Genomic DNA, 27,978 nt, shown 5'->3' with positions numbered 1-27,978 from the left:
ACCCCCCCAGGACAGTGAGGTCCCCGAGGAAAGGGGCAGTGTCTCCTGTATATTTGCGTACCAGTGGTTAGGTGAGTGCCTTGAGCAGAAGTGGTGCTCAGTAAGTGCTTGCATTCCTGTCCCCAGCTCTCTTGGGTTCTCTCCCTGTCCAAGGAGAGGTCTGTCACTGCGCTAATAGTTATAGATGGCCAGGGTATAAATCCCACATCACTAGATCACAAGCTCCCTGTGAGTAGGGAGCTTGTCTGTCTTGTTCTCTGTTGTATCACAGTCAAGCACCTAAGGCAATCAACGGCACATAGTAATTACTCAATAAATATTTGTTGACTAAGAAAACAGTGAAGAGAAACATCTTGAGACTAGTTCTTTTCCTTCGCACAAGAGCATCATGAGATGTGGGGGAGTTTGGTGGACTTTGGACAGCCTGGGAGGTCGGGTTGTGATGATGCATGGGTTGAATGTTCTCCCCTCCTTTCCTTTCTTTTCTTCCCTGTTCTCTGCTCTGCACTTCTCTGCCCCTCCCTCCACCTGATTTCCCCTTTCACTCTCTCCCCCCCTAACTTTCTGCTGTTCCCCAGGGACCCACTGGAGTGGGGACCCAGCTTACCTCCCTCTATCCCGCATCACAGGAACAGGAAGCTGAAAACACTGCTGTCCATTGGTGGGTGGAACTTTGGCACAACCAGGTGACACTTTGGGGCCCCTCCCTGCTGCTTCAATTCCCCATCCCTGGGTATTTGGCCCCCAAGGGCTGGGAGGGGCTTTTAAGAAGGGTTGGGAGTTTCAAAGACCTGCCTTTCTTTCTTCCAGCCCGTGTCTGCGGGCCAGCTGCCAGGTGCAAACCAAGGGGCTTTGTGGGGGTTGTGGTTCTGAGAAAAGCCTTCCTTGCTTCACCCTGGGTCTCCTGCAGGTTCACCACCATGCTTTCCACATCGGCCAACCGGGAAAGGTTTATTGATTCAGTTACATCCCTCCTGAGGACACATAACTTTGATGGTCTGGACCTCTTCTTCCTGTACCCTGGAGTAAGAGGCAGTCCCATGAGGGACCGATGGACTTTTCTCCTCTTAATTGAAGTAAGGCCAAGTCTGGAAGCTCCAGAATCCAGAAATGATTCTACTTTTATCATATCTGGGCTCGGGGTGTAGGAGGAGCAGAAGGCCAGGTGGGGGCAGGGGCAGGAGAGCAGTAGCAGAATGTTCTTTTACTGCCATCCTAGAAGGGTCTGGCAAAAAGAGCAGGAGTCCTCGTAGTGGCTCTTTTTCACTGTCACACCCAGGTCCTGCTCCAGCACTGCAGCCCAAGTGATGCCTCCTCCGTGCAGCTTCCTGGCCTCCCACAGGCAGCCTGTGCTCCCCCTGCCCGGCCAGCCCTCTATTAAGTCACTTACCACATTGGCTCAAGGCCGCCTCCGTCACGAGCCTGGGGCAGGGGCTGTGTCTGACTCACCTCTGTGTCCCTAGAGCCTGGCTCAAGGGGCTCTGTAAATAAAGGTATCCTGGATGATTCTTTCCCTGACTGCTCTGTCTGGATCTGTGCGTCTGCCTTTTTTGGCAGGAGCTCCTGTTTGCCTTCCAGAAGGAGGCACAGCTTACCAGGCGTCCCAAGCTGCTGCTCTCTGCCGCTGTCTCTGGGGATGAACAAATCATCAAAACAGCTTATGAAGTGCTCCTTCTGGGAAGGTGAGTGGGTGCTGCCTGGGGGGCAGGAGGGAAGGAGGCACGTCATGCTCAGAACCCTGGCGTGGCACAAACACTCTGCCTGTGAGCTCTCCATGTGCAAGTGCTATTTGGGGGGGCCGGCAGAGGAACATAGGTGGGGACAGGGATCAGCCCCACATACCCTGGGCTTTCTTTAGGAGACCAGACGGAGCTGTAGGACCAGTGCCCACAGTCACATCATCTCGGGCAGAGCCTTCTGCAAAGCTGTTTGCTGAGTCTCGAAGGAGAGAATACCAGGGGCCTGGCCTCTGCCGTCCCAGAGTACAGCTGTAGACATACACTGTGGGGCACACGGCAGGCATCAGAGAGCCAGATGAGTTAGCAGCCACTGACACAAAAACAGAAATAGGCATGCCCAACCAGGCCTAGTTTTCAGAGCGCGGGTCTCTGTAAAAAAGTTACAAAGCTAAACAAAGAACTGCTCATAACTCACTCTCTCTGGACACGCCAGTTCTGGGCTAATTTTCTTGAGCCTCAAGAATCGAGTGTTGACAGAGGAGCCACTGAGGCTAACAGAGACCAAAATAGAAGATGGCGTGGTTCGGTGTGTGATTACACCAGGGAGCCTGGTTTCAGTGTGGGGACAAAAGGGAGGGACCCCATGGGACATAGAGTTTGTCAGCATTGGTCTCAATGGCCGGGCAGGCCAGCTGGGTGACTTGAGGCCAGTCAGTTAACCTCGGAGTCTCAACGGCTTCAGCTCTAAAACGGAGAGAGCGATGGTACTGAGGCCAGAGGCCAGATCAAAATTAAATGCTGGCATTTTTGTGCACTGGTGCACTGCTGACCTGGTAAGTACTTGGTTACACTTGGTCATCCTGAGAGTGTCCTGGAAGAGATGGTTTCACTGTGTCTTGAACAGCGGAAGCATGGAAGCTGTGTAGCTGCTGTGGGGAGTACCGCCTTCCTCATGACAACTTACGCGACCTCGGTTGGCACTTGTGTCAGGCGTGAATGTGTTTTTTGGTCCAACTCCCGTCTACTTCCATGGAAACTCTCAGGATGGCCTTGGTCTTCATGCACGGCTGTCCCTAGCCAGCATTTTGCTGCGGTGACACATCTCGAGTGGCTGGCACAGATGGGCAGGCACCCCAGGCCGAAACGGGGGAGAAGCTGGAGTGGCCAGTACACAACCAGTCAGCTGGTTAGTCCTCTGGCGACCTGACTCGAAAATCTGCTTAGCCCAAGCTTCCTATCTCCTCCTTCTGCCCTTGCAGGCTCCTGGATTTCATCAGCGTCTTGTCTTATGACTTTCATGGAAGCTGGGAAAAGTTCACAGGACACAATAGTCCCCTGTTCTCTCTGCCTGGAGACCCCAAATCTTCGGTAAGGAAAGATCTCGAGGGGCCCCGACACCTGCCCCTGAGCCCAGGCCATTGGCCGTCAGTAACAAGGAGGGGTTTGTGTTCTTCCCACCTGCAGGCACATGCCATGAAATACTGGCGGAATCTGGGGGCACCCCCAGAGAAGCTCCTCATGGGGCTCCCCACCTATGGACGGACCTTTAACCTCCTCAAGGCCTCTAATAATGGGCTACAGGCTGAAGCTAAGGGTGTTGCGCTTTCAGGAAAGTACACCAAGCAAGATGGCTTCTTGGCTTATTATGAGGTGACAGGAATAGAGACCTCTGTCTATTAGTCAGGTCTCCATCCTCTGTTGGGGCAAGAGCAAAGACAACAGGGCAAAGGCCAGGGTGATGGCGGGAGGACAAAGAGGTAGTTTACTAGCGCAAGAGAAATCCACTATATAAAGAGAATCTTAAATGTTATACAAGTCAATCCTGACTTACTATCTGGCCTAAATAAAAACTATTAGTACCTGAAATAGATATAATTTCAAACATTTGCAAAAGTAAAAGAATAGTATCACCTCCTCCCCTCCTCTGCCACTACCACCTACCCCTCACCAGCTTCAATCTCTAACCGCTCTTGGCCCATCTTGTTTCATGTCCGCTCCCTGACTCCCTCCCTCCCGCTACGAGATTATGTTGAAGCAGTTCCAAGACCTCCTCTACTACAGATTCTTTCCTCTTACCCCGATTCCACTCCCTGAATCCCCATCTCAACATAGCTTGCTATGGAAAGAGTGGAGGAAAGAGACTTGGACCCAAGGGAATATAAAACATAAGAGAGGACAATAAGAGGCACAGGGTGTGTGGCTTAGGGATCTGGAAAGGTCTCATGGAGCAGGTAGCTTTAGAGCAGGGCTTTGGAGCACAGGAATGATCCTGATGGGCAGGAATGACAGGAGGGAAGGGCCCCGCAGGCCAAGGATGGTGGGTACGGAGGCACATGGTGTGCATGGGTGCCTTAGGTAGGAGTGGAGGCACAGTGCTCTGCACTGACTGGGTAGAAATGTTTTCCTGCTAATCCAGTGAAGCGTGGTTATGAGTGATGGCATAGTTGAAATAATGGTCTTGAAAGACATTATAGACCGAAGACATGTTTGATAGACAGAACCTTTAAAGAACAGAAAGGAAGGAAGGAAGAAAAGAAAGAAAGAAAGAAAGAAAGAAAGAAAGAAAGAAAGAAAGAAAGAAAGAAAGAAAGAGGAAGAAAGAAAAGAAAGAAAAGAAAGAAAGAAAGAAAAGCCTCAGACATTGGCTTCTGCAACCAGCTTGAATACTTCTGCTTCTTCGTGGCGTATGGTTTCTAGCACAATGCCGGGCACCTAGCCAAACTCACATGCTTGACTGATTGTAACAACCCAGTTCTCCTTACTTGTGAGAAACCTGAAATTTATTAGAGATTCACAAGCTAGTTTGATGGCCTCCAAGACGGGGCCCCTTTATGCTGATTTCTAAAGAAGACAGGAGAGGTTTGTTTATGGGAACTCTCTGAAAAAGATACAGGTTTGGTCAAGGGTCAGATAGGTTACCATTAGTAGTTTGATATTGGCATTATTTAGCAAACCCTGATTTGATTTTTAAGGATGTCAGCCACTCCTTGTTTCTCTCTTTCTTTCCATCACGGACATTAGAGAAAGGAACATATTTTAATACGAATTTGCTCAGAAAAGAGAGGAGGTCCTTTGTGAGTGGCTTTCCCCTCCCTCTTTGGTTTGCCTCTTCTCATTCCCTGGCAAGGGATTCTTGGATTCTTTGTCACTGGGAAAAGAGCAGTTTGCCTGCTGGTGCTTCTCTCCATGGACTTCCCGGAACTAACCTGGTGATCCTCCTGGCAGATTTGCTCCTTCGTCCAGAAAGCGACGAAGCGCTGGATTGACTATCAGCATGTCCCATACGCCTACAAGGGGAATGTGTGGGTTGGCTATGATGATGTCCTCAGCTTCAGTCACAAGGTAAGACATTGGTCCTTTCTTGCTCCAGCATATAGTTTCCCTCTGGCTTCCGTGAAGCTCTTATCTGTACGATGTGTGTGTGTGTGTGTGTGTGTGTGTGTGTGTGTGTGTTTACTGGGTGGAGGTGAAAAGGTGAGATTTACTAGATCAGGTGAGTTTCAGGCATACCTGACCTAACTGGGGTTTCCTAAATCCATCTATCCAATCCTCTTCTTCTTCCTTTTTTTTTTTTTTAACTTTTATTCAGTTTTGAGAGACAGAGAGAGACAGGGCATGAACAGGGGAGGGACAGGGAGAAAGGGAGACACAAAATCTAAAGCAGGCTCCAGGCTCCGAGTTGTGAGCACAGAGCCCTATGCGGGGCACGAACTCACCAACGGTGAGATCATGACCTGAGCCAAAGTTGGACACTTAACCAACTTAAATTTTTATTTTTAAGAGAGAGATAGAGAGCAAGTGGGGGCACGACAGAGAGAGAGGGAGACAGAATCCCAAGCAGGCTCTGCATTGTCAGCACAGAGCCCCATGTGGGGCTCAAGCTCATAAACTGAGAGATCATGACCTGAGCCGAAATCAAGAGTCAGATGCTTAACTGACTGAGCCACCCAGGCGCCCCCTGCCCCAACCCTCTTCTTTGGAAGAAAAGGAGTCACGGTTTTGAGGGGAGAAATGACTTCTCTCAGTTTATGCAGATTTTTGGCAACAGTTTCTTCTTTTCTGCTTGGGCCAGATAAGTTCACAACAGCTAAATACCAATATGAGGTAGAACTTGCTAAGTGCCCCGTGAATATCACTGAGATGTGTGTCAGGAGTAGGGAAGTCAAGGAGGGCTTCCTCAGGGAGGTGAGCGGCAGGAGATAATGACATGGGGTCAGAGGGTGCTGAAAGCTCATTCAAAGTAGGTTCAAAGAAAAATTTGGGTGGGGCAGAGAAGTTTTGTAAAGCGTAAGAGAAGGCAGTAAAGTGCAGGTCAGTTTATAGAGGGACTTGAACGCTGGCAAAGACGTTTGGACCTCTTCTTTGCAGGCATTTTAAGGCAAAATCAGGTTTCCGTGCAGGTACATGACCTGCAAGTTTGAAACCTTTAGAGCCTAACGGTGAGCACCTCCTCTCCCCACGCAAGCAATGTTAAATGAAGTCGAGCCTGGCAGGTCTTTTTTATAGTGAATTAAAACAGAAATGACATGCTTTGGTGATTTCTGAACCTGCCTCTGCTTTGGAATCACCTGAGACTTGATAAATGTAGAAAGATGTGGCTCCACCCCTGAATATTCAGCAGGTCTTAGAAAGAATCTGGGAACTGTTTTTACTATGTTTCCATGTGATCCTGCTGTAACGGGTTTGGCATTTTGGAAGCTCTGAGAGAGACTCGGAAGTGTGCCGGTGACATACTGAGGGTTGGACCAGGTGGTTGGAAGTGGAGGTAGGGTCTGAATGAGAAATTGTCAGCACTTGGCAACTGCCTGGATATCGGGTCTCATTAGAGAGAAGTCACTGTCTCCTCTACTATAGGTGACGCAGAAGCGACAGGTGTTGGCTGTTCTTTGGGGGAAGTTTGGGGTAGAAAGCACAAGGTGATAGGGCAGCATTCGTGAAGACCCACCACGTACCTCCTCTGTGCACAGCACTGGGGGAGGCCCGCTGTGCAGAGAGAGGTGCAGAGTATGGCTTTCAGCCTCCAGGATCTTACTCCAGTTTGGGAACAGAGGACACACACAGAAAAATCCAGTGACTCAGTGGAATTACCCAGTTGGATGGAATTCAATATATGATCCACAGGGCATGGGGGAAGGCATTGGCCTGTGTGTCTGGGGAAGCCTGAGACCAGCAGGGATGGTGTTCTCGCGTTGAGGGGCAGTTACTGTGCCTTGCAGAACTAGAGGGGAACAGAGCCCCGTGGGAGGGTGGTTAAGGGATTTCATCACAGAATCCCAGAGCTGGAAGAAGCCTCAGAGGTCATCATCGGGAGATAATTATCCCTGGATTTCTCAGCGTTTCTGCGCTGTCTGGGCATTCTGAGCAAAAGAAACAGAGCAGCTATAATAAAAGTAGAAAGCTGCCTTCCCCTCTTCCCCCCAGAGCCTTTGCTGACTTTCAGAGATTGTAGAAGTCCCCTCCCCAGAGGGGACTTGTCTACATCCCAGTGAAGCTCTCAAACCGTCCAGAGGGGAGAAGGGTCCGATTTGCCAGCTGTCTCACATGAGCTCAAGGCTCATAGTTTCAGGATCCCTCTCCTGTGCCGCACACCTCACTGCACGTACAGGTGTATATCTGGCTTTCGCCATGTCATTCTTTGGGCAGCTAGGCCATGGGGAGCAAAGTCAAAGTGCTGTTGTGATTGGTCTTTTGCCATGAGTAATAATGGTCTGTCCTCTGATCCAGAGATCATGTGTGCGCACACGTAAACTGGCAAGCTAACTTGGTTTGTAAGCAGAGTAAAATCTCAGAATCCTGACAATTTCAGCTTATCTATAATTGGGTTCCTCCTTCTTCTTAGTTTACATTTGGGGAAAGTAAATCTCAGAAAGGAGCCCATTGATTTGGCCAAGTCATGTAGTTATTTGGATGTGATGGAGTCTGTCTTTCCCATCAGCCATGACAGAGAATACTAGCAAAGTAATAATAGGACTCGGATTTGGGTCTAAACCCTGCCATTTAGTTATAGGTGAGGGTTTTTTTTTAATGATTTGTAAAAAATATTTTATTTTATTTTATTTTATTTTATTTTATTTTATTTTATTTTATTTTATAAAGAGAGATGCAGAGGTGGGATGGGGGGAGGAGAGAGAGAGAGAGAGAGAGAGAGAGAGAATCCCGATCCATGCTGGGCATAGAGCCTGACTTGGGGCTCAATCCCATGACCCTGGGTTCATGACCTGAGCTAAAATAAGAGTCAGACACTCAACTAACTGGACCACCCAGGCACCCCTATATCTGAAGTTTTAAAAATCATGGACAAAAGCCTCTCTTTTCTTATCTGTGGAAAGGTGACAGTATTACCTGCTTTATCTTTTCTTTATAGTGTCACTGTGATATATGGTATGAGGAAGTGGTTTTAAAATAATATAGCAACATCTGTGTTTCAGCATAATGACAATAATGATTGGCACTGGGACCCTGGTGAGACAGTTTTCATTATGTGCAAGGTTTTGATCCAAATATTTTACATGTAGGAATTCTTTTTTAAAAAATCGTCTTCCATTGTGGTTTATATACACAATGCAATACTACTCGGCAATGAGAAAGAATGAAATATGGCCCTTTGTAGCAACGTGGATGGAACTGGAGAGTGTTACGCTAAGTGAAATAAGTCATATAGAGAAAGACAGATACCGTATGTTTTCACTCTTAGGTGGATCCTGAGAAACTTACCAGAAGACCATGGGGGAGGGGAAGGAAAAAAAAAAGTTAGAGGGAGGGAGGCAAACATAAGAGACTTTTAAAAACTGAGAATAAACTGAGAGTTGATGGGAAGTGGGAGGGAGGGGAGGGTGGGTGATGGGCATTGAGGAGGGCACCTGTTGGGATGAGCACTGGGTGTTGTATGGAAACCAATTTGACAATAAATTTCATATAAAAAAATCGTCTTTAAAATTGTGGTGAAATATACATAAACATAAAATTTGCCATTTGGCCCATTTTTAAGTGTCCAGTTCAGCAGCATTAAGTGCAGTCACATTGTTTTGTAACTATCACCACCTTCTATCTATCTCCAGAACTTTTCTTTTAGAGAGAGAGAGAGAGAGCAAGCAGGGGAAAGGGACTGAGGGGGAGAGAGAGAGAGAGAGAAAGAGAGAGAGAGAGAGAAAGAGAGAGAGAGAGAGAGAGAGAGAGAGAGAGAGAGAGAGAGAGAGAATCTTAAGCAGGCTTCATGGTCAGTACAGAGCCCAATGGCCCTGGGATCATGACCTGCCCCGAAATCATGAGTCGGACACTGAACCAACTGAGCCACCCTGGTGCCCCTATCTCCAGAACTGTTTCATCTTCCCAAACTGAAACCCCATTCGCTTCTCCCTCACCCCCGATAGTGACCACCACTATGCTTTCCATTTATGGGAATGTGACTCCTCTACCTCCTACGAGTGGAATCTTACAATATTTGTCCTGTTGTGCTGGGCTTATTTGGCTCAGCATAATGTCTCCAAGCTCCATCCATGCTGTAGCATTTGCATGAAGGGATTCTTTGGTTCCTAAAAAATATCGGAAATGTTATCCCTTTTTTTTTTTTACAAATGAGGCAAAGGTTTGTGTGACCTTTTCAAGATCCCTTAGCTAATAAGTGGTAAAGGCTAGATTCAAATACAGGCTATAACTACCAACCATGCTACTGTAGTGTTTCCTGAGGGTCTGTCTTCAGTGTTTTGCCATTGTACCCAGTCTGGGGGATGGCCAGCACAGCAGGTTGACTGACTACTCCTTTTTCAGGCAAGGTTCATAAAAGGAGAGAATTTTGGGGGAGCCATGGTGTGGACGTTGGACCTGGATGACGTTAAGGGCACTTTCTGTGGCACTGGCCCTTTCCCCCTTGTCTCCAAGTTGCGTAGTTTCCTGGCGCAAGCTGGTAAGTACCTATGGCTTGGAAGTGGGGTTGGGAGCTGTATAACGAGGCTCTTTTAGATCTGCAGGCTTCGGTGAGACAGCATGGCACCGAACCTCTTTGATAGTAGAGACTGCCCTGGTAGTTAGGAGATGGAATCCAGCATGCTACAGCTACAGCATCCTTTGAGATGATTCATAAGTATCATTTTAGGGACAAGGACACTGGGGCTCAGAAAGGCAATACTGCTAGTCAAGGGCAGAGATGGGACTTCAACCCAATTCTTTACAAAATGCTGTCAGGAGTGGCCTCCTTGCCCTCCATGTTGTTCCTGGTGCCTTCTACCATGGGGGACACAGGAGGTTTCTGTTATTAGGCCTTGGGGGGCAGCAAGGTCTTGCCGAAGGTGCCATCAGTAAGGTCAAAGTGAGGCCTTAAGCATAGAAAACTGGCAGGCTTTTGGGGTCGTTCCCCAGAAATGTAAATGTGCTGAGTGCCCATAGGTGCCTGGGATCATATCAACATGATGAGGTGAGGAAGCAGGGCTTCAGTGTGGTGGGATTTTATCTATGCCCTCAAGTCAGTGCATTATGAAATCCTTCACTTCTGGATTTTGGGAGCACATACTTCAGCCCTGGAGTGGTCGTAGTCCTGCCAGCAATTAACAGGATGGGGAGGAGGCGGTAGGACTCTCATCCTGCTCCGATGGTTTCCTCTAGAGTTCAGCTCAACTCCTTCACCAAAATTTTGGCTCTCAACTGCTATGAATTCTTTAAGAACTGACCCCGAAAGTCCGACTGGAACCAATGATATGGGGCTTTTGTCCTCAGAAGGAAAGTCTATGGCTTCTAACACCCATAGGAAGTCTGCAGATACGACTAGAGGCCACCAAAGTGGGATTGTGACCCCTACGAGTGAAACTGTGTCCTTTGGAAAGCACACTGTGGCTGTGGAAATGAAGACTGAGACCCTTAGAGACGCTATGACACACGGAGAGATGAGTATGGTTTCTATGCATGGTCAGACTAAGTCCCCTGGAGAGAAGATCATGCCCCTTGGAAAGAGAGCTGTAGCCCCTGGAATGATGACTACCCCCTCCAGAAATATTACAGTCACTCCTGACAGGCAGACCAAGACTCTTAGAAGAGAGCCCACCACTTCTGAGGTGGACACAGACCACCATGTTTGTCTTCAGACAGAAGCCGAAAACAGGAGGCCATCCTCTGGCCCTGTCATCTAGCCCCAGGACACATTCCTCTTGCTTTGGACAACCCCTGTGTTCCCATTAATGGGAACGAGTCCTCTGTCAGTTCGATGACCCTTCCAACAAGTGCTCTCTCTCTGTAAAGAAACAAAACCCAGAAAACGCTGCTGTGTGTCAAGGAGCCTAAGCTCTGTTGAAGGCAGAAGCTGGGGAAAGGCCTTGTCTTTTCTTGTAGATCCCCTGACAGGAGCTGCTCTTACCCAGACATTCATAAACCATTCATGGTTATGAGCAGGCCCCAAAGCCACAGGGAGTTCGTCTCTTTTCTGTTGAATAAACTGGAAACACAAGGATCCATCTGAGTTCCCTGGAGTTCTTTTCTTGAAATGACCTGAGCAATGCAATTGTCAGCTGTGCCTTTCAAGTTCACGTTCCCCTACTGCTGTTTTTGGAAGGAGGGAGTTTGGGTCTAGCCCATGCTGATGTTTTCCAGTGTGGATTGTGTTGCTTCCCTCTCTGCCTTGAACAATACTCACTTTGCTGGTGGTCAGAGCCAGAATCTCTTCCAGGGCGGTTTCCCACAATCCTCTTATGTCACACCGGTGTAACATCTCCTCCCATTAATACATCAGAACTACTCTTTGCCAAGGTCACTGGTGATGCCCACGTTGTTAAATACAGAGTTCAAGTGTCACTTCTGATTCTCCTTGATGCAGCAGCAGCACTGGCACACTTGGTCACTTTGTCCTCCCTGATCCTCTTTCTTTCTTTCTTTCTTTCTTTCTTTCTTTCTTTCTTTCTTTAATGTTTATTTATGTTTGGGAGAGTGAGTGTGCGAGCGAGTGGGGGAGGGGCAGAGAGAGAGGGAGACAGAGGATCTGAAGTGGGCTCTGCGCTGAGAGCAGAGAGCCTGAAGTGGGGCTCAAACTCACCAACTGTGAGATCATGACCTGCACCGAAGTCGGACCCTTAACAGACTGAGCCACCTTGTGCCCCAGTGACACACTTCCTTAACTATGCTTCCGGGTTTTGATTTTACCTGACTGGTCATTCCTTCACAGCGTTCTGTGCTGATTTCTCCTCTTATCCCTGATCTCTTAATGTTGGGGAGCTCCAAGTCTCTTCCCTGGGTCCCTTTTCTTCTGTATTTACATTCACACCCTCTTGGTGTTGTCCTCTAAGCACATCATTTAAACAGCATCTGTATTATTGTCAAGAGAACAAAAGTGCAGAGAAACGTCCGTAGTACACTATCTTCCACGTAAGGAAAAAGGGGACATAAGAAAACACACGTCTGCTCGTTTGTGCACAGGGTAATAGAAAGTAACAGAAAGATTACGGAAGGAAAGAAACAGAATAGTGACAGAAAGGATAAACACGGAAATAATGAAATCGGTACTGGCAGGAGTGGAGGGAGGGTGGTGTGGAGAGAATGGGAGATCAGGAACGGGGTACAAAGGGTTGGGGGGGGCGGGTTGCCACTTACCTGAGTACGCGTGTTTGTGTCATTCTGACTTTTTGAACCATGAGAGTGTTTCACATCCCACAAATAAATAAAATCAAGGATGGTGGTGGTGGAGCTAGAGCAACTCAAAATTAAAGCACAAACGGCAACAAATGTATTTAGCCGTATTAAAAATGCACCAACAGCGTAATCACATTGAAGGAATTAGGGAAGAAAAGAGCTAGCCTTAGTCACTTTGGAAAATGGAATTTTGCCTCCTTATTGAAAAGCTAAAGAGGAACCATGGACAAATACTGGCCTCCAGCAAATTTTCTTTTGACACGTATATAAGGTAGCAATTCTGAAACTGCTTTCTATGCATTCCAGAATTAAACACAGAAGGAAATCCACCGTGGGTAAGAAGGACCATGTTTCTCACTGCCGGAGAAAGTAGTTACAAATAGGAAAACAGAAAAGGCTAGAAAGAACCCTGTGGCGTTAGGGTCAGAAGTATCAGTACGAAATCATGATTTCAAACTATATATGGATTGGTTGATATAGAAATATGTGTATCCATACATATATTTCCTGCTTGGACCACTAGAAGGGGCTACAGCAGTGACATCCGAATAGGCCCCATACCTTGAGGAGAAGGTGCCCAAACACCCCTGGACTAACTGGGGAAGGAGGCCTGTGTATACTGCTCCCGTCTCCCCTCTCCTGATGGATGATTCTGAGTGGTGATTCCGAGGGGAGGCCGCTGGGCTGAGGACAGTGGGTGAGGTTTCAAGACCAGGCTTCTACAAGACTTGACTCGCAGGTGGGAGAGAGAAAAGTACTCAAGTGTGATGTACCTCTGGGAGCAGCCAGTGGCTGGTCTATGCTTCACCATTTCATCTCATGCTGAGGAAACAGACTCTGAGAGCTCATGTACTACTATCTCACTGCAAAGAAGCCTTGGTAAGTGCTGTAAGGGAGCCTGGAGTAAGGAATGGCAGCTGGCCAGAGGCACAGATGTGCGGTCAAGTCCCAGGAACACCTGGCAAGGTTTGACGCGGATGGGCAAGGGGGCAGGACACGAGCTCCACGGGCATGACTAATGAGCGGGCACCGGTTGTCTCCGCACAGGAAGGTGATCTGTGGACACCATGTTAGGAGCTGTTGTCACTTTCTCATTTGACTTTGAAGAGTTACATAAAAGGTTCCCAAACCCTGTTTTTGTTGAGTTAGGAATATTGCCACCAGGGGGCAGCAGCATACAGGGTTACATTTTCTCTGCAGGTGGGAAGAAAAACTAGGAGAGTAGAAAAAAAGCAGTTAGAATACCTCTGTACAGAAAAATGAAATCAAATATAAATCTGTCATTGTCGTTAAAGTCGATACATTTGGGGCACCTGGGTGGCTTAGTCGGTTAAGCGTCGGACTCTGGATTTTGGTTCAGGTCATGATCTCATGGTTCGTGAGGTTGAAACCCATGTCTGGCTCTGTGCTGTCAGCACAGGACCTGCTTGAGATTCTCTTTCCCTTCCTCTCTCCCTCTGCCCCTCCCTCGCTCGTGCTCTACTCTCTCTCTCTCTCAAAAATACATAAATACATAAATAAAGAAACAAACAACAACAAAATACAGTTGATGCTTTTGTGCACATTGAAGCAGAGAGAGCATGAGCGCCCTGAGCTTGGAGGAGGGGCTGTGCTGAGATACAGGTTGAGTTCTGAGACACAGGTTGAGTCCAGACAAACCAGACTTGAAATCCCAGCTCTGATTAACTATGTGATCATGGGGTAGTTAAATCAGCTTCTAAGGTTGTTACAATGGTTAAATGAAACATGTATCTGGCACAAAGCCAATAAGTGGGAGTTATTGATATAAGCATATCTTCTGTAGAGCTTCAAGTTTCCATTTAAGTATTTCTTGGAGCGCCTGGGTGGCTCAGTCAGTTAAGTGTCCAACTTTGGCCCAGATCATGATCTCGTGGTTGATGAGTTCAAGCCCCACGCCAAGCTCTGTGCTGAGAGCTCAGAGCCTGGAGCCTGCTTCAGAGTCTGTGTGTCCCTCTTTCTGTCCCTCACCCACTCACACCCTGTACCTCTCTCTCTCAAAAATAAAGAAACATTAAAAATTTTTTAAAGAATTTCTTTGTATAAAGAAAGAAATATTAAATTAGAAACTCTTTAGGTTTTGTGCATAGCTCAAAGTGTTCAGGAGTAGATTCATGACAAAGTTCCAATAATCTCTCATGCTGCTACAACTTTATGTAGGGAATCATTCTATAAACTGGCTACTCTTACCACATGCTTCTAAAACACTACAATCTAGAAGCTAGTAAAGTGTTACAAATAGGAAAACAAATAGGTACAAATACCTACAAATAGGTAAAGTGTGTATAGACGGTATCAAGTGGGTCATTTCCAGGATTAAAAAAAAATTAATGGTTCCTTAACTCTTTATGGAATATAGCCCATATTGCTTAGCATGGCATACCGGGTCTGCCTCACCATCTGGTCACGTCTGTGTAGACACCTAGTGCTGTGCTCCAGGAGTTTGATCCGGGTGCTCCAAGGTGTGCTCCATCAGTATGGAGCATGATAACAAATAGTTCAATGGACTAGAAGTTAAAATACTGTGGATACTGAACACACACTGCTTTAATACAGTTTTGCAGAATCAAGAGTATTCCAATTTTAGCATTACAGGCCTTTCCACTGCGCTGGGTCCTGAGTAGAAAATAATTTCCAGAGCGACAGTTAGCATGATGAGGACCGCTCAGCCCCAGTGCAGGTTCTTGGGCTGGGTCCTGGCTTCCGAGGAGCCATGTTGAAAATTGCTCTTCTGGCCACGCTGGTCACGATGTTCTCTGATTTCATCACATCACTTCACTCCTGGGTGCCGCTGTCCAGGCTTTGCTTCTGCCGCCAGTGGATTTTCCACTTTCCTTACTTTCTCAACTACCATCTGGCAAGATCCTTCCTCAAATGTTACCTCTTCTCTGAAGGCTTTTCCATCCTTCCAGAAGCTATCACTCCTTGTCTCTGCTTGCTTTATCATACTGTTCTTCTCCCTCTTGTTCACTCAACACATATGTGAATGCTAGGGTGTCAGTCATTTGACAGGATGCCGACTTTGCATACAAGGACCATTTCTGATTTTATTTTGTGCTCCCAGAGCTTAGTACAGAGGTGAGCACAGATAGATATTCCATAAGTGTTGGCTGATTGTGAACTAAGAAATAGAAAATAAAGATCAGTGTCATGGACTGTGAGAATCGCATTCAGGAGACTATAGATGAGTCTGATGAGAGGAACAAGAAGGAAAAGGGGAAGAAGTGGAGAGTCTATTGTAAATCTCCCAAAAGCCCATGGACTTTGGAGTCAAAGCACAAATTGTTCCATTGTTTTGGCAGAAGTTGCCAGCACCCATTTCCCAGTAGATGTGGGCACCAGGATCCTTTGTCCCCAGTGCATTTCATATTTGTTATCACATCCTAATCTGTGGATTCGATCAGCAAATCCACTAATTGCTTTTTAAGTTGACTACAGAGTGGATAAAAAAGGCCATGATACTTACCAGAGGGAAAAACAAACAGAATCCATGGACTTGTAGGGGCACAAGCTGGTACAAATGTTAAGAAACTCACGTGCTTTCAGATGAAAAGAGCAGGGAGATCAGGGTATAAAAGAGAGATCCAATCTCCCTGTGTGTGTCCCATCCCTTGGGTCTGCCACTGTGTCCTACGTGTCTCTGAAATCACGTAGCGTTGAAATCAACGCCATGAAGATCCTGGTCTTGTTGTTGGTTTGTCTACACCTCTCACAGGGTGTGGAAAGGTTTGTATGGGGATTCAGCTTCAGCCCTGAGGGAGCATCAGAAGCTGTGGTAGAGCGAAGGCCTCCCATACAGATCTTATGGAGAGGCAGTCAGATCATAGTTTGGTACCATGAACTGAAAAACCCAGGGAGCCAAGACTTACAATGGATGGTGTGTGTGTGTGTGTGTGTGTGTGTGTGTTTGTGTGTGTGTGTGTGTGTGTGTGTGTGTGTGTGATTAAAGGTGGGTTGGTGTTTTGTTGGACAAGAAGGAAGGATGTACAATATCTATAAAGCTTAGAGGAAGGACTGGGAAGGAACAGATATTTATTCTGTGTAAACAATATGTAAGCAGAAAACCCCAAATACATATTGCAGTGCATTTTCATGCTGGAAATGCTGGAGTGACTGCAGTGGTCAGAACTCACTAAAATCCAGGAGGATTTCTTATAAGAGGCTCTTCTTGGGTAGAGTATAAGAAGGTTTGAAAACCCACATCAGATCAATGAAGGCATTGCTTTCATGGGGAAGGTGAAGGTCACTCCTTTTGTTTGCCCTATTCTCTACAGAATCATTCTGAAGAAAGGCAAGTCCATCCGCCAGGTGATGGAAGAGCAGGGTGTACTACAGACTTTCCTGAAGAACCACCCAAAGGTTGATCCAGCTGCCAAGTATCTTTTCAATAATGATGCTGTTGCTTATGAGCCCTTCACCAACTACCTGAATGTAAGTGAGGGTCAAGGTGGTGTCTATAAACCTTGGCTGAAAACCATTCTCAGATACGCATTTAGACCTCTCATTAGCTCTGATTTTGGACTTTTTACTAAACCCAAGTCTCTCCTTCCTCAGGAAGGTATCCGGAGAAGTTATGAGTTGGTACCATTTAACACTATCACATTCCCTCTCCTTCCTTCTTTCCTGTCATTACTGGCTCACTCTCTAAAGCTCCATTTACATGGTTAGGAGATTCCGAATGACCATGTTCCAGTCAATTGAGCAATCAAAAGGAAGTCCTAGTGATGAGCTGTAGGGGAAAGAGGGAAAGCACAGGCAAAGTAGCCAGGCAAAATCTCCAGTAGCTCCAGATGCTATGCAGCTCCCCATTTGGGAACATACACTGGAGCTCAGAGCAAGTATTTGCATGTTCTTGAGACTGCAGTGTCTGCTCAGGGCATCTCAACACACTGGTGTCCTATGGACTGTCTTTAGTGAGATGTTACATGAGTGTCAGATCTAGAAGCCACTTCAGGAATCTCCTATCTCAAGTCCCACTTTTATAGATGGTGGATGAAGAGGCAGGGCAGTGACATGACTGGCTAAAATTCACTTAGAACTCAAACTATGTCTCAGTGAAGTTCTCTTCTTGCTTTTATTTTCTTTTTTTTTTTAACGTTTATTTATTTTTGAGACAGAGAGAGACAGAACATGAACGGGGGAGGGGCAGAGAGAGAGGGAGACACAGAACTGGAAGCAGGCTCCAGGCTCTGAGCCATCAGCCCAGAGCCTGACGCGGAGCTCGAACTCACGGACTGTGAGATCGTGACCTGAGCTGAAGTCGGATGCTTAACCAACTGAGCCACCCAGGCGCCCCTCTTCTTGCTTTTCTAGCCACCTTTCTTTTTTTATTTCTGGCACCTTGGCTACTAAGTGACCAAGGGAGGAGAATGGTGTGGAAATATCTAACACCGGAAGAGAAAGAGGTGTGTGTGTGTGTGTGTGTGTGTGTGTGTGTGTGTGTGTGAGAGAGAGAGAGAGAGAGAGAGAGAGAGACAGAGACAGAGAAACAGAGAGAGACAGAGAGAGAGAGAGATGGGGAAGGTGATGGGCACTGGGAATGGAGAAAAAAGTGATTGCTTCTCCAGCTTTGCATGTTCTGACATAGAACAGCAAATCCATGGAGGTATCACCTTATTGCAAAGGAGAAAACACATTTGGAAGGAGAGATTGTCTTGCCAGACTAATTCTCACCTGGTCAAAGTCTTGCATATAAGGACAAAAATGGAGAATATCGAGGGGCTCTGGCTCCAGAAGTGACAGAGAATTTCTGGAAAGAGAAGAATATAATTTGGCCACAGTGTGGCTTCTAGTGAGTCAACTTCATCTCAATCTTTAGGACATGGCTTGGCTGCTTAATACACTGGGGTAACAAACTTTTCTTTGCAGTCCTACTACTTTGGAGAGATCAGCATTGGGACACCACCACAAAATTTCCTGGTCCTCTTTGACACGGGTTCATCCAACCTGTGGGTGCCCTCCACCTACTGCAAGAGCCAGGCCTGTTGTGAGTATACCACCATCACCACCCACCCACAGATAGGAGCAGAGGGCGATGCAGAATCGGGATTAAGCACAAGCCCATCATCCAAGTCGAGAGTTCTTGGTGCATATCCATGATCTCAGCCTCCTTAAATTCAGAACATCTGGAAATCTTGCTCTTGGTCTGTATTTCACAAGTGCTGCATCTCTAGAAAGCGAAAGAAGTAGACCAGGGCTTCCATTCCTTTCTCTATTGATCCCTTTCCTCAGCTCTCTCCTGTGGGCCCCAATTCCTGGCACTTTTGAGTTGACCCATGCTTCAGGAAATGGTAGGTTGGAAGGAATTGGGGCAACATCTGTTTCCCAAGGGGGCAGACTTTTCTGGGTTCTATTGATTGCTTTCAGCCCAGAGTCTGAGGCTGAAGCCCAATCCCAGGCTTGGTCTGAGGGTCCCAGGCCATCAAGGATAAGTGTCCTCCGTGTATTTTGCAAAATGTGTTGACACTAACATTGCATTGTCTCTTTGCACAGCCAATCACAACACGTTCAACCCCAGCATGTCTTCCACCTACCAAAACAATGGGCAAACCTATACACTATACTATGGAAGTGGCAGCCTGACTGTGCTCCTGGGATATGACACTGTGACTGTAAGTGCTGTTCTCATCTTTCTGTGGGTCTGCCATTTGGCTCCCCTTTTCTAGACTCTTAAGCTGTCAGAGATATCAAAGGTTGTTAATTAGGTACAAATTTCTAAAAGCTGACTCTTGGAAAGAGTGCCACAGGCCATCTAATTAAACCTTTGTCCCAAGACAGGAATTGCCCCACAGCAGTCCTGACCTCTGCAGGCTCTTTTCGTTGTGCCTCCCCCGTGACTTTGCTCCTTGGTCTTATCTGCCCTCCTCAACCACCTGGAGCACATCTGCTTCCTCCTCCACAGGACTTCACTCTGGGTATTTGAAGACCTTCCTTTCACACTTTTCTTTACATCAAACACACGCTGTTCCTATGTCATTTGTGCACACAGATTGTTCGATATAAAACCAAGCACTGTCCTTTCACTGTCCATGGAAGTGGAAACTCTAACTCCAAAAAACAATGGCCTCTACTTCTCCAATACCCACACTCTTCTTTCCAAGACATGCATGTTTGGCTGATGCTGTTGTCCCTTCTTTTCCATGCTAGGACTGAGCCAACTCAATGAAAGAAGCCATTTTCTTCTCCCTAAAAAAGGGTCTAGGTTCCATTCCCCGGACACCTAAGTCTGGGAAAGATTTGTCTACCCTGAATTGTTAATCTTTTCTTTTCACTTGTCTCAGGTTCAGAACATCGTCATCCATAACCAGGAGTTTGGTCTGAGTGAGATTGAACCTAGCAACCCCTTCTACTATGCAAACTTTGATGGTATCCTGGGAATGGCCTACCCCAACCTGGCGGTGGGTAATAGCCCAACAGTCATGGAGAGCATGATGCAGCAGGGCCAGCTCACCAGTCCCATCTTCAGTTTCTACTTCTCTCGGTGAGCATCTTTGCCCTGTAGGGCTTAGCAAATGAGGCACCGTGGGGGCTTTTATTTTACTTTATTAATTTTTTAAACATTTATTTATTGTTGAGAGACAGAGTGCAAGTAGGGGAGGGGCAGAGAGAGAGGGAGACACAGAATCCAAAGCAGGCTCCGGGCTCTGAGCTGTTAGCACAGAGCCTAACGTGGGACTCAAACTCGTGAACATGAGATCATGACCTGAGCTGAAGTTGGATGCCCAACCGACTGAGCCACCAGGCACCACAAGATGACTGTTTTCTTAAAAATGGACTATAATCCCTCAACATTTAATAAGTAAATGTGGAGATTGTTGTATTAGAGTCACAAAATTCAGAGCTTATAGGACCAGCCACATGATCATTTCTTAATACAATAAGTATAAATATAGAATAAAGAGAACTATAACGAAATGATATTTATAAGAACATATCTGGCTCCAAAAAGAGTTCTTGTAGTCATCACTCCACAGGACATCTCAAAAATCTTGTTTTTAGCTCCATTTTTCCAGAAAGGAAATGCAGGCTCAGACAGGTGGTCACTGTTGAGCATGACTGACACTGATAGGGGTGAAGCCATGACTCAAATGCAAATACCTTGGTCACAAATCCAGTACTTTTCTTACTCTGCTGGCCTTGAACTCTTGTGGCAAACTTTACTTACTGCTTCATCTTCCTAACCACATGATCCCCAGTGGACCTGAGTCCAAATGTTCAATGACTGGCAGGCCCAGGTTAGGGAACAGAAGAGGCCTGAATCCTCTTAACACCGTCTAGTTACCAACCTGAGCACGACAGGAGCATCCCCATCACCGCCCACTTGAGATCTCTGTCTGTCAGGCCCCCTCCAGGTACTCTCTGAGGGGTTTCTTCTTGTTCTCACTTTGTCCTCAGGAGGGTGTCCCTGGGAGGCTTTTAGAGTTTGTTTTCACAGGCCTGGTTTCCAATCCCATCGCCTCTTTTATGAGCATAGTCTGTGTTTCCAGTTCTCTGGTACGCTGGGTGTTCCTCCGAGGAGGCTCCTCTCCCTTATTTCTTAAGCCTGGCGGAGCCTGAAGAGCAGGTCAGAGGATGGTACCCCTCTTCCTCTGGTCCCACTGTGTCTGGAGGAGAGAGGGACAGTGAGAGGGGAAGGAGGGGCTGCCTGGCCATGTGTGTTGTGGGAACTCATGCTCTTCTCCTCTTCTCCCTAGCCAACCAACCTATGAGTATGGTGGAGAGCTCATCCTGGGAGGAATGAACAGCCAATTTTATTCTGGTGAGATCGTCTGGACTCCTGTCACTCGGGAACTGTACTGGCAGGTTGCCATCGATGAGTAAGTACAGAGGAAAGTTCCTATGGATTATGGGCACCCCTAGAGTGTCCCTCCAGTGTGACTCTATTTCCTGTTCTTGCCATGGCATAAATCCCTTAAAGAGAATCAGCAAACCCTCAGGCTGATTATTCCTGGAGCTCAGTAGACTTTGGCATCTAGCTCTCGACTGAACTTTTTGACTTGGTCACTGAGCCTTGCCCTGTCAGCAGGTTGGTCATTCCTAGGTCTCTGTGAATCTACATCTTTGTTCCTGGAAGCTTCCTTATCCCAATTAACATAGTCTTTACCGCTTCCTTCATCAGGAAATGTAATAGCTGTCATGGGTGTTTTCTATGTGCCCAATGTGCTAAATATTTATTTAATATGTTATTGCATGTAATCTCCACTACAACACTATAAGGTGGTCAGCAGTATATTTCTTTGCATAGATAAAGAAATCAAGGCTCAGAGGTTAAGTGACTTATCCAAAGTCACACATTTCACACATTTCAAAATTTGAGCCCAAGCATATTTGATCCCCTAACCCACGATCATGAATCAGTTACTTCTACACCCCAAGCCTTCAGGAAATGTCCATCACTGCCCGATAAAGATACATGTCTTTGGCCAGTAGTCGAGACCATCCAACAGCTGAGCCCTACCTATCAGGACACCTTCCCATCACTTCCGGATGTGCAGCACGGACCTGACCATGTCCTTGCACCTCGCCATGACTTTCTTGCTTCTTCTCTTTTGACTATAACACTTGAAGTGGTCCTCGTGTCCTTGCACATCCTTCTGAGCCCAGATGAATTATTACCTCCCTTGAAAAGGCCTCTCAGGGGCCCAGTCTCTCTTTCAATCCCATAGTCTTACCAGCTTGCATCTCCTCATCTTTGGGTATGTCACAGTGCAACCAGCCCAATGTGAAGAGTAGAGAGAGAGGTAATTGGTTGGGTGTCTTATTCACCATTACATCCAAGTACCTTGGTTCACCAACAGTATCCAAAAGATACATGGACTGAAGAGGAAGGGTAGAGAAAGAGCCAGCGACTGAATCACATAGGACCACATTACGGAGATTACCAGCTACTGCATTAAGTGGTAGCTTAATGTACGGTGTTGTCTCATGTCTCTTAGAAGGTACTCTTTAAAAACAGTGAATACAATCTGCTCCTGTTTGTATCACGATAATTCTTGCAAGAATGTCTTGCACATATTAGATGCCCAAGTGATTTATGAAGTGATTCCCAGCTTTGGCACTGTGTGGACCTCACATAGGTAGATATAGAAAGGTAAGACACAGAAAAAGGAAGATAAGATAAAGGAAGAGAAGCCCTGCCTCCCCAGGCCTCTCAGTCAGAGCTGGAAGGGTTACCAGACCAAGAAGGCACAGCAACATTATAAGGGCAGCTGTGTCGTGGGGTGGCCAGGCTTCCTAGAAGAGGCAGAATGTCGGAGCTCCGAGGTTGGGGAGATTAGGGTGAACATGGCACAGGCATGTGACAGTAGGCCACTGATTTCTCTTGTACTGGTGTTCCTCTCAGGTTTCTCGTCGGGAACCAGCCCACCGGCTTGTGCTCCCAGGGCTGCCAGGCCATTGTGGACACAGGGACCTACGTGCTGGCTGTGCCCCAGCAGTACATGAACTCCTTCCTGCAGGCAACAGGAGCCGAGGTGTCTCAGTATGGTGATGTGAGTAACCAGAAGCCAAGGATTTCTCTACACACTGATGCAGCCTCAGCACAGGAAGAGGGGTTTGGGTGGCGGGCTAAACCCCTGGCAGGACAGATTAAGTGGGGACACAGCATGGCCTTTCAGGCATGAACCCTCAAAGCAAGGAGGGGTAAGGGGAGGGAGTAACACCAACCAGACTGTGAGTATGGGCTGAATGGTTGTCAGGAGGGACGGCTGTTCCATTGCAGCCCTAGGAGCACATTTCACCTTGGTGTGGCCAGTGTCATTTGACGTGTGCCAATAGAGCCAGGCATATCACATTTCCCCATTCCACTGAGATTTCTTTTTACCTAGAAATACTCCTTTGGTTCTTATCTGAGCAGCCTCCCATCCCCACCCCTGCTCTCCTTGTACACACTTCTGCAGTTTGCTCCTCCAGCATGCAAGAGTCTCGTTTAGTCAGACCAAATCTTGGCTCCTCAGGGTGTGTGTGTGTGTGTGTGTGTGTGTGTGTGATGAGTATGTGGACAGGTGCACACAAGCAGGGATATGAATTGTGTGAGAGCATGCTTTTACAGGCTGGGCCTGTGTTTCTTCTCTGTAAGTTGCACTTTCTGAAGGTAGAAATCTGTTCTGGAATGAGTCTAACTCCTTACGGCCATACCAACACATCCCAAACCTGAGATGTGCTCAGGGAGACCCAGGAAAGCAGAGCACCTGGTCAGTGTTGTGCCTGGGAATCGGGCTTTGCCTTCCATGCTCTCAAACAGCCTCTGCTGGAAGGTCAGGAAGGAAGTCTCACAGGGGAAGGGGACTGGGGCCCTTTGTCTGGGCCCCCCGTCTCCTGGCACGCTACAGCTCTGCCTCTCCTCTCTCTCAGTTTGTGGTCAACTGCAACTCCATACAGAGCATGCCCACCATCACCTTCGTCATCAGCGGGTCTCCTTTACCTCTGCCTCCCTCTGCCTATGTCCTCAACGTACGTATGCACTCCGGGCTCCATGGACATGGGATTGGATGGGCCCAAACAGCTGTTCCGTGTCCCAGCTCATGTCTGGACACCTATGGGGAGTCACCAGTAGCAGGGCTGAGGGTGAACAAGAAGCCAGAGACCCTGCAGGTGTCATGGAATATAGGGTGGGAACTTCCTGTGGGGAAAGGCTTTTATATGCAAAAATGTTATATCCGTATGTCTTTTGTCTCTTTAGAACAATGGCTACTGCACCCTTGGGATTGAGGCCACCTACCTGCCCTCCCCCAGTGGGCAGCCCCTGTGGACTCTGGGAGATGTCTTCCTCAAGGAATATTACACTATCTATGACATGGGCAACAATAGAATGGGCTTTGCCCTCTCTGTCTAGACAGGTGAGAGGCAACTGTCTCCACCCTCACTGCAGGACTCTGGGATTACCCTACAGTTTCTCTGGGCTGACCGCAGCATTTTAGACTAATCTGACCCTTCTGTGCACTAGAGTCTTACTTCCTGCAACTAATAAATCAAGAATCTCCAAATGTCTTTGTTGCTCCTTCCAAATGTCTTCTTTGCCTTATGTTTGTAGTAGTTTATTCTAAATTGAAAATTAGCGCCCGCTCGTTGGGAAATCTGTAAATTGACCAATGGGAGAGAACATGGAGCAGAGATCTGTGAGTGAGGACCCACTGCACAGACCTTAAGGACGCAACAGTCCCTTCATGATGAACGCTGGCTGGAGGTGACCAGCTCTCCCAGCACTCTCCCTTCCAACACATTCTTCTTTGCATTCTTAGACAAGAACGTGAACCAGAGTAGTCTCTGACTCAAGAATTTTAGAGAAGAAAAGGAAACTTTAGAGAACATTTCCAACTGGTGCTCTGAGAACAAATCTGATCAGAAAATGTGGTTCTTTTTGAAGGGAGCAGCACAGTTTTAGCGAATATTTTCTGGTATTTTCATGGACATTATCCTCCCTATGGTGCTTTCAGGCTGCTCACATACGCACTTTACCTGCCTGGGCCTGACTGCTTTTGAGTTTAGAAACCCCATCTCATTTTACAGTGGAAGAAAGTGAGGTGTGGACAGGTAGTCATACAGTTAGTGTAAAATCAGATCCAGATTCAAGGTATTAAATACTTTTATTGTGCTGCCACGTGATGAAGTCTGCTATGTACAAGCCATGGACACATGCAATTATAAATGAGGCGTGGCGTTGTCTCCCTAGGGATTTTCTTTTTTTTTTTTTTTTTTAATTTTTTTTTTTAACGTTTATTTATTTTTGGGACAGAGACAGAGCATGAGCGGGGGAGGGGCAGAAAGAGAGGGAGACACAGAATCAGAAGCAGGCTCCAGGCTCTGAGCCATCAGCCCAGAGCCTGACGCGGGGCTCGAACTCACGAACCGCGAGATCGTGACCTGAGCTGAAGTCGGACGCTCAACGGACTGAGCCACCCAGGCGCCCCTCCCTAGGGATTTTCTATCAAGTAGAGCCTCTGGCTCCAGAGCGGTTTTCTGATGGAAGTAAGACCAGTAGCTGAACTTGCCCTCCACGGTAGGTTATGAGCAATCATCTGCAGTGGGTTCTTCGACCACAGTAATGCTGCCTTTGGGGAGCTAAGAACTGGTGTGGCTCTGGGACTCAAAATTGTTTCCAGAAATGTAATTAGAAAGATGTATCTGGGAAGAAAGATGCAAAGAATTCTCAGTCCAGATGTGCATGGGTGGTGGTGGTGGACGGAGGTGTGCCTTTCTCCACAGCATCGCATCGTTCCCCTCTACCGACATATGATGTTGTTGATCTAATGGAACTGACTAATGTAAGCACTTTGGCCATTCCTTTTCCTTTTTGTTGTGTTTCTCTTATAAGAGATACAGCCTTTTCTTTTTCAATTTTTTTTTGCCAAAGGGACGGATCTCAGTTCAGCTACAATTCACCTACATCCTCACTATCTGTCCTGTCAGCTACTGTTCCTGCCTCAGTATCACCTCTATTCATTCTCTAGTGGTTAGCCTCAATGATATAAAGCCATGATCTTTCGTTAGTGGTAAAATTTCTGGAACGTTCTCAATCCTGAGATACAGAAAATCCAAGTTATCATGAGTAACCTGAAATTCATCAGCAGGGGACCATCCGTAGCCACTGGGAACATATGGCATTGGTAATGAGGGCAGCTGAGGATCAGGACGATTCTTGTTAGGGTGTGGAATTAAGGTAGCAGTAGAATGTGCTAGTTTAGAATGGATCCATCACTAACTTTCCAGAAATTAGAATTCTTCGTGGGAAACAGTTGTCATTTTTATCATCTATTTGTTTGCTCTCACTCCATTCCTAGGTCTTTGAGAAGGGGGGTTGGCTTATAGTCTTACCTCACCAAATTGGCCTATTGTCACATCCCCAGCCCCAAAACCAGAGGGAGAACTGGCATCCCCAGAGTGTTTCTGTTGCTCCTTTCCTGGTAGCCCACGGAAAAGTCCCAGGGCACAGAGATGGCGAGTTTCAAGACTTCCAACTCCTACCTTCTGGTCTTCCCGTCCGGGTGTAGCTAGGAAACTTGTGTGTTACTTTACCAACGGGTCCCAGTACCCAGATCCTGCCAAATGCGTGCCAGAGAACGTGGAACTGTGCCTGTGTATAGACCTCACCTATGCCTTCACTGCTTGATCAATCACAAGATCATGCCCTGCGAGTGGAATGATGATGTCCTATTTCCCAGTTCCAGGCCCCCGAGCAGCAGTCAGTACTTTGTTCTGAAATACCTGGGAGAGTTACAGGACAGACACCCTGGGTGGACTTGAAATCCAAAGGTAGTATTGGGGACTACCTCCCCACTCAGGACTAAAGTATACAGTATAGAAAGGGTGGCTCTGGAGGAGAGGAAAGAAAATGTCAAGCTACCTTGACAAAAATAAAAATGACATCCTTTTCCTCGGCAGTAATTTTATCTTCTAGAAAAATTGGCTTCTTTGCTCTAATCCTCTATTTCTCATTCCCTACTCTTACTTCTAAACTGGAAGCTCCTGTTGTGCTCTGGTCTGTGTCCCTCTGAAGCTCCTTAGCCAAGGGCAGTGAGCAAAAGAAAGTCCAGAATTGCCAGAGGGACTCAAAAGGAAAGTAACTTCAAAGACTGACTGAAATTCACCTCACTTAAGGAACTTTCTAGAAGAATTGCCTTCCTCCTGAGATCAGAATGGGACAAGTCAATCCCATTTGGAAGATCCCATTTTCCGTTTTCTAATAGGTGATGCATTTGACAATTTTGGGGGCTTGTGGGAAGGGGGAGAAACAGTAACCTCCAGAGTCTCATGGATGTCTTTGGATAAATGTCCACCATTCCCTCCATGAGGCTGTCTCCAGGTAGAAAGCAAGGTTCTCTACAAGATCCCATACACATGTTGTATTAAGTGGAAGGCTCTCTTCCACTCAGTCTGGCCTCTTTCCCTCTGCTCCAGAAAGGATGAGTGGGTGTTCCAATCTGAATGGCTGGCATAAAGTTGATCCTTGGAGAAGCAGGAAGAAGATCCCAAGAGAAGATTTCCTGGGGACATGATTCTGTCCTTTTGGTGCCAGAACCATGAGTCTGAGAGAAGACCATTTTGACTCTGGTGGCAGTTTCCTCATGCCTGGCTAAAATGGACTTCACTCTGTCATTTCTCTGTCCTTCCTCATTAAGAATGAAAACCTGGTTATGCTTTTGATGGTTAGCTTGTGGGACTTCAACACCCAGAAATAAGAACCTCTTCTTTTTTTATGGGGAGTTGGCCTAGGGACTGATCTCAGGAAGATGAGGCTGAAGCACTTTGAAGGTGAAGAAAATTGTGGTTGAAGGTGGCACAAAAGATCCCAGAAGTGTATTAGCAGGAGATTTTCCAGAATAGGGAAAAAGCTAGAATTGGGAAATGAGACATTTATTTATCTTCAAATAAGAGCTGAATGGAGTCCATAGTTTTTATTCCTAGGATCATAGGATGCGGGAAGGCAGAGAACTAGAGGTAGAGAACCAATAGGAAGGGCTGCTCTGTGGAAGGAGTCTGTAACCTACACAAGACCTACACATAGCACATGCTTAATGTTTATCTACAATGCTCCAATTTATTTCAGTGAGTGTTTACTGAACATATATTGTGTGCTGAGGACTATGGCAGGCACTGAGGATCCAGATCTGGGATACACAAGGATGAAGGGGCTATAAAAGAGGAACTCTTGAGAATATGATGTATCCTCCTATTT

General features: G+C 46.9%; 1 protein-coding gene across 1 annotated transcript; it reads left to right on the top strand.

Annotated features, from left to right (window-relative positions):
• The first annotated feature begins 1,660 nt into the window (after positions 1–1,660).
• Positions 1,661–24,293, top strand: LOC123598434 (pepsin B-like). Its single transcript, XM_045478632.1, has 11 exons — positions 1,661–1,682; positions 2,939–3,047; positions 4,905–5,021; positions 16,580–16,736; positions 18,174–18,291; positions 18,798–18,916; positions 19,586–19,785; positions 20,999–21,121; positions 22,648–22,795; positions 23,658–23,756; positions 23,986–24,293. The coding sequence occupies exons 1-11, from the start codon at positions 1,661–1,663 to the stop codon at positions 24,136–24,138; spliced, it is 1,365 nt and encodes a 454-aa protein (XP_045334588.1). The 3' UTR covers positions 24,139–24,293.
• The last annotated feature ends 3,685 nt before the right edge of the window (positions 24,294–27,978 follow it).

This window comes from Leopardus geoffroyi, chromosome C1, assembly GCF_018350155.1.
Source record: "Leopardus geoffroyi isolate Oge1 chromosome C1, O.geoffroyi_Oge1_pat1.0, whole genome shotgun sequence".
NCBI classification, from domain to species: domain Eukaryota; kingdom Metazoa; phylum Chordata; class Mammalia; order Carnivora; family Felidae; genus Leopardus; species Leopardus geoffroyi.
The sequence above is the reverse complement of the archived record's forward strand: the minus strand, read 5'-3'. Positions and strand labels throughout refer to the sequence as shown.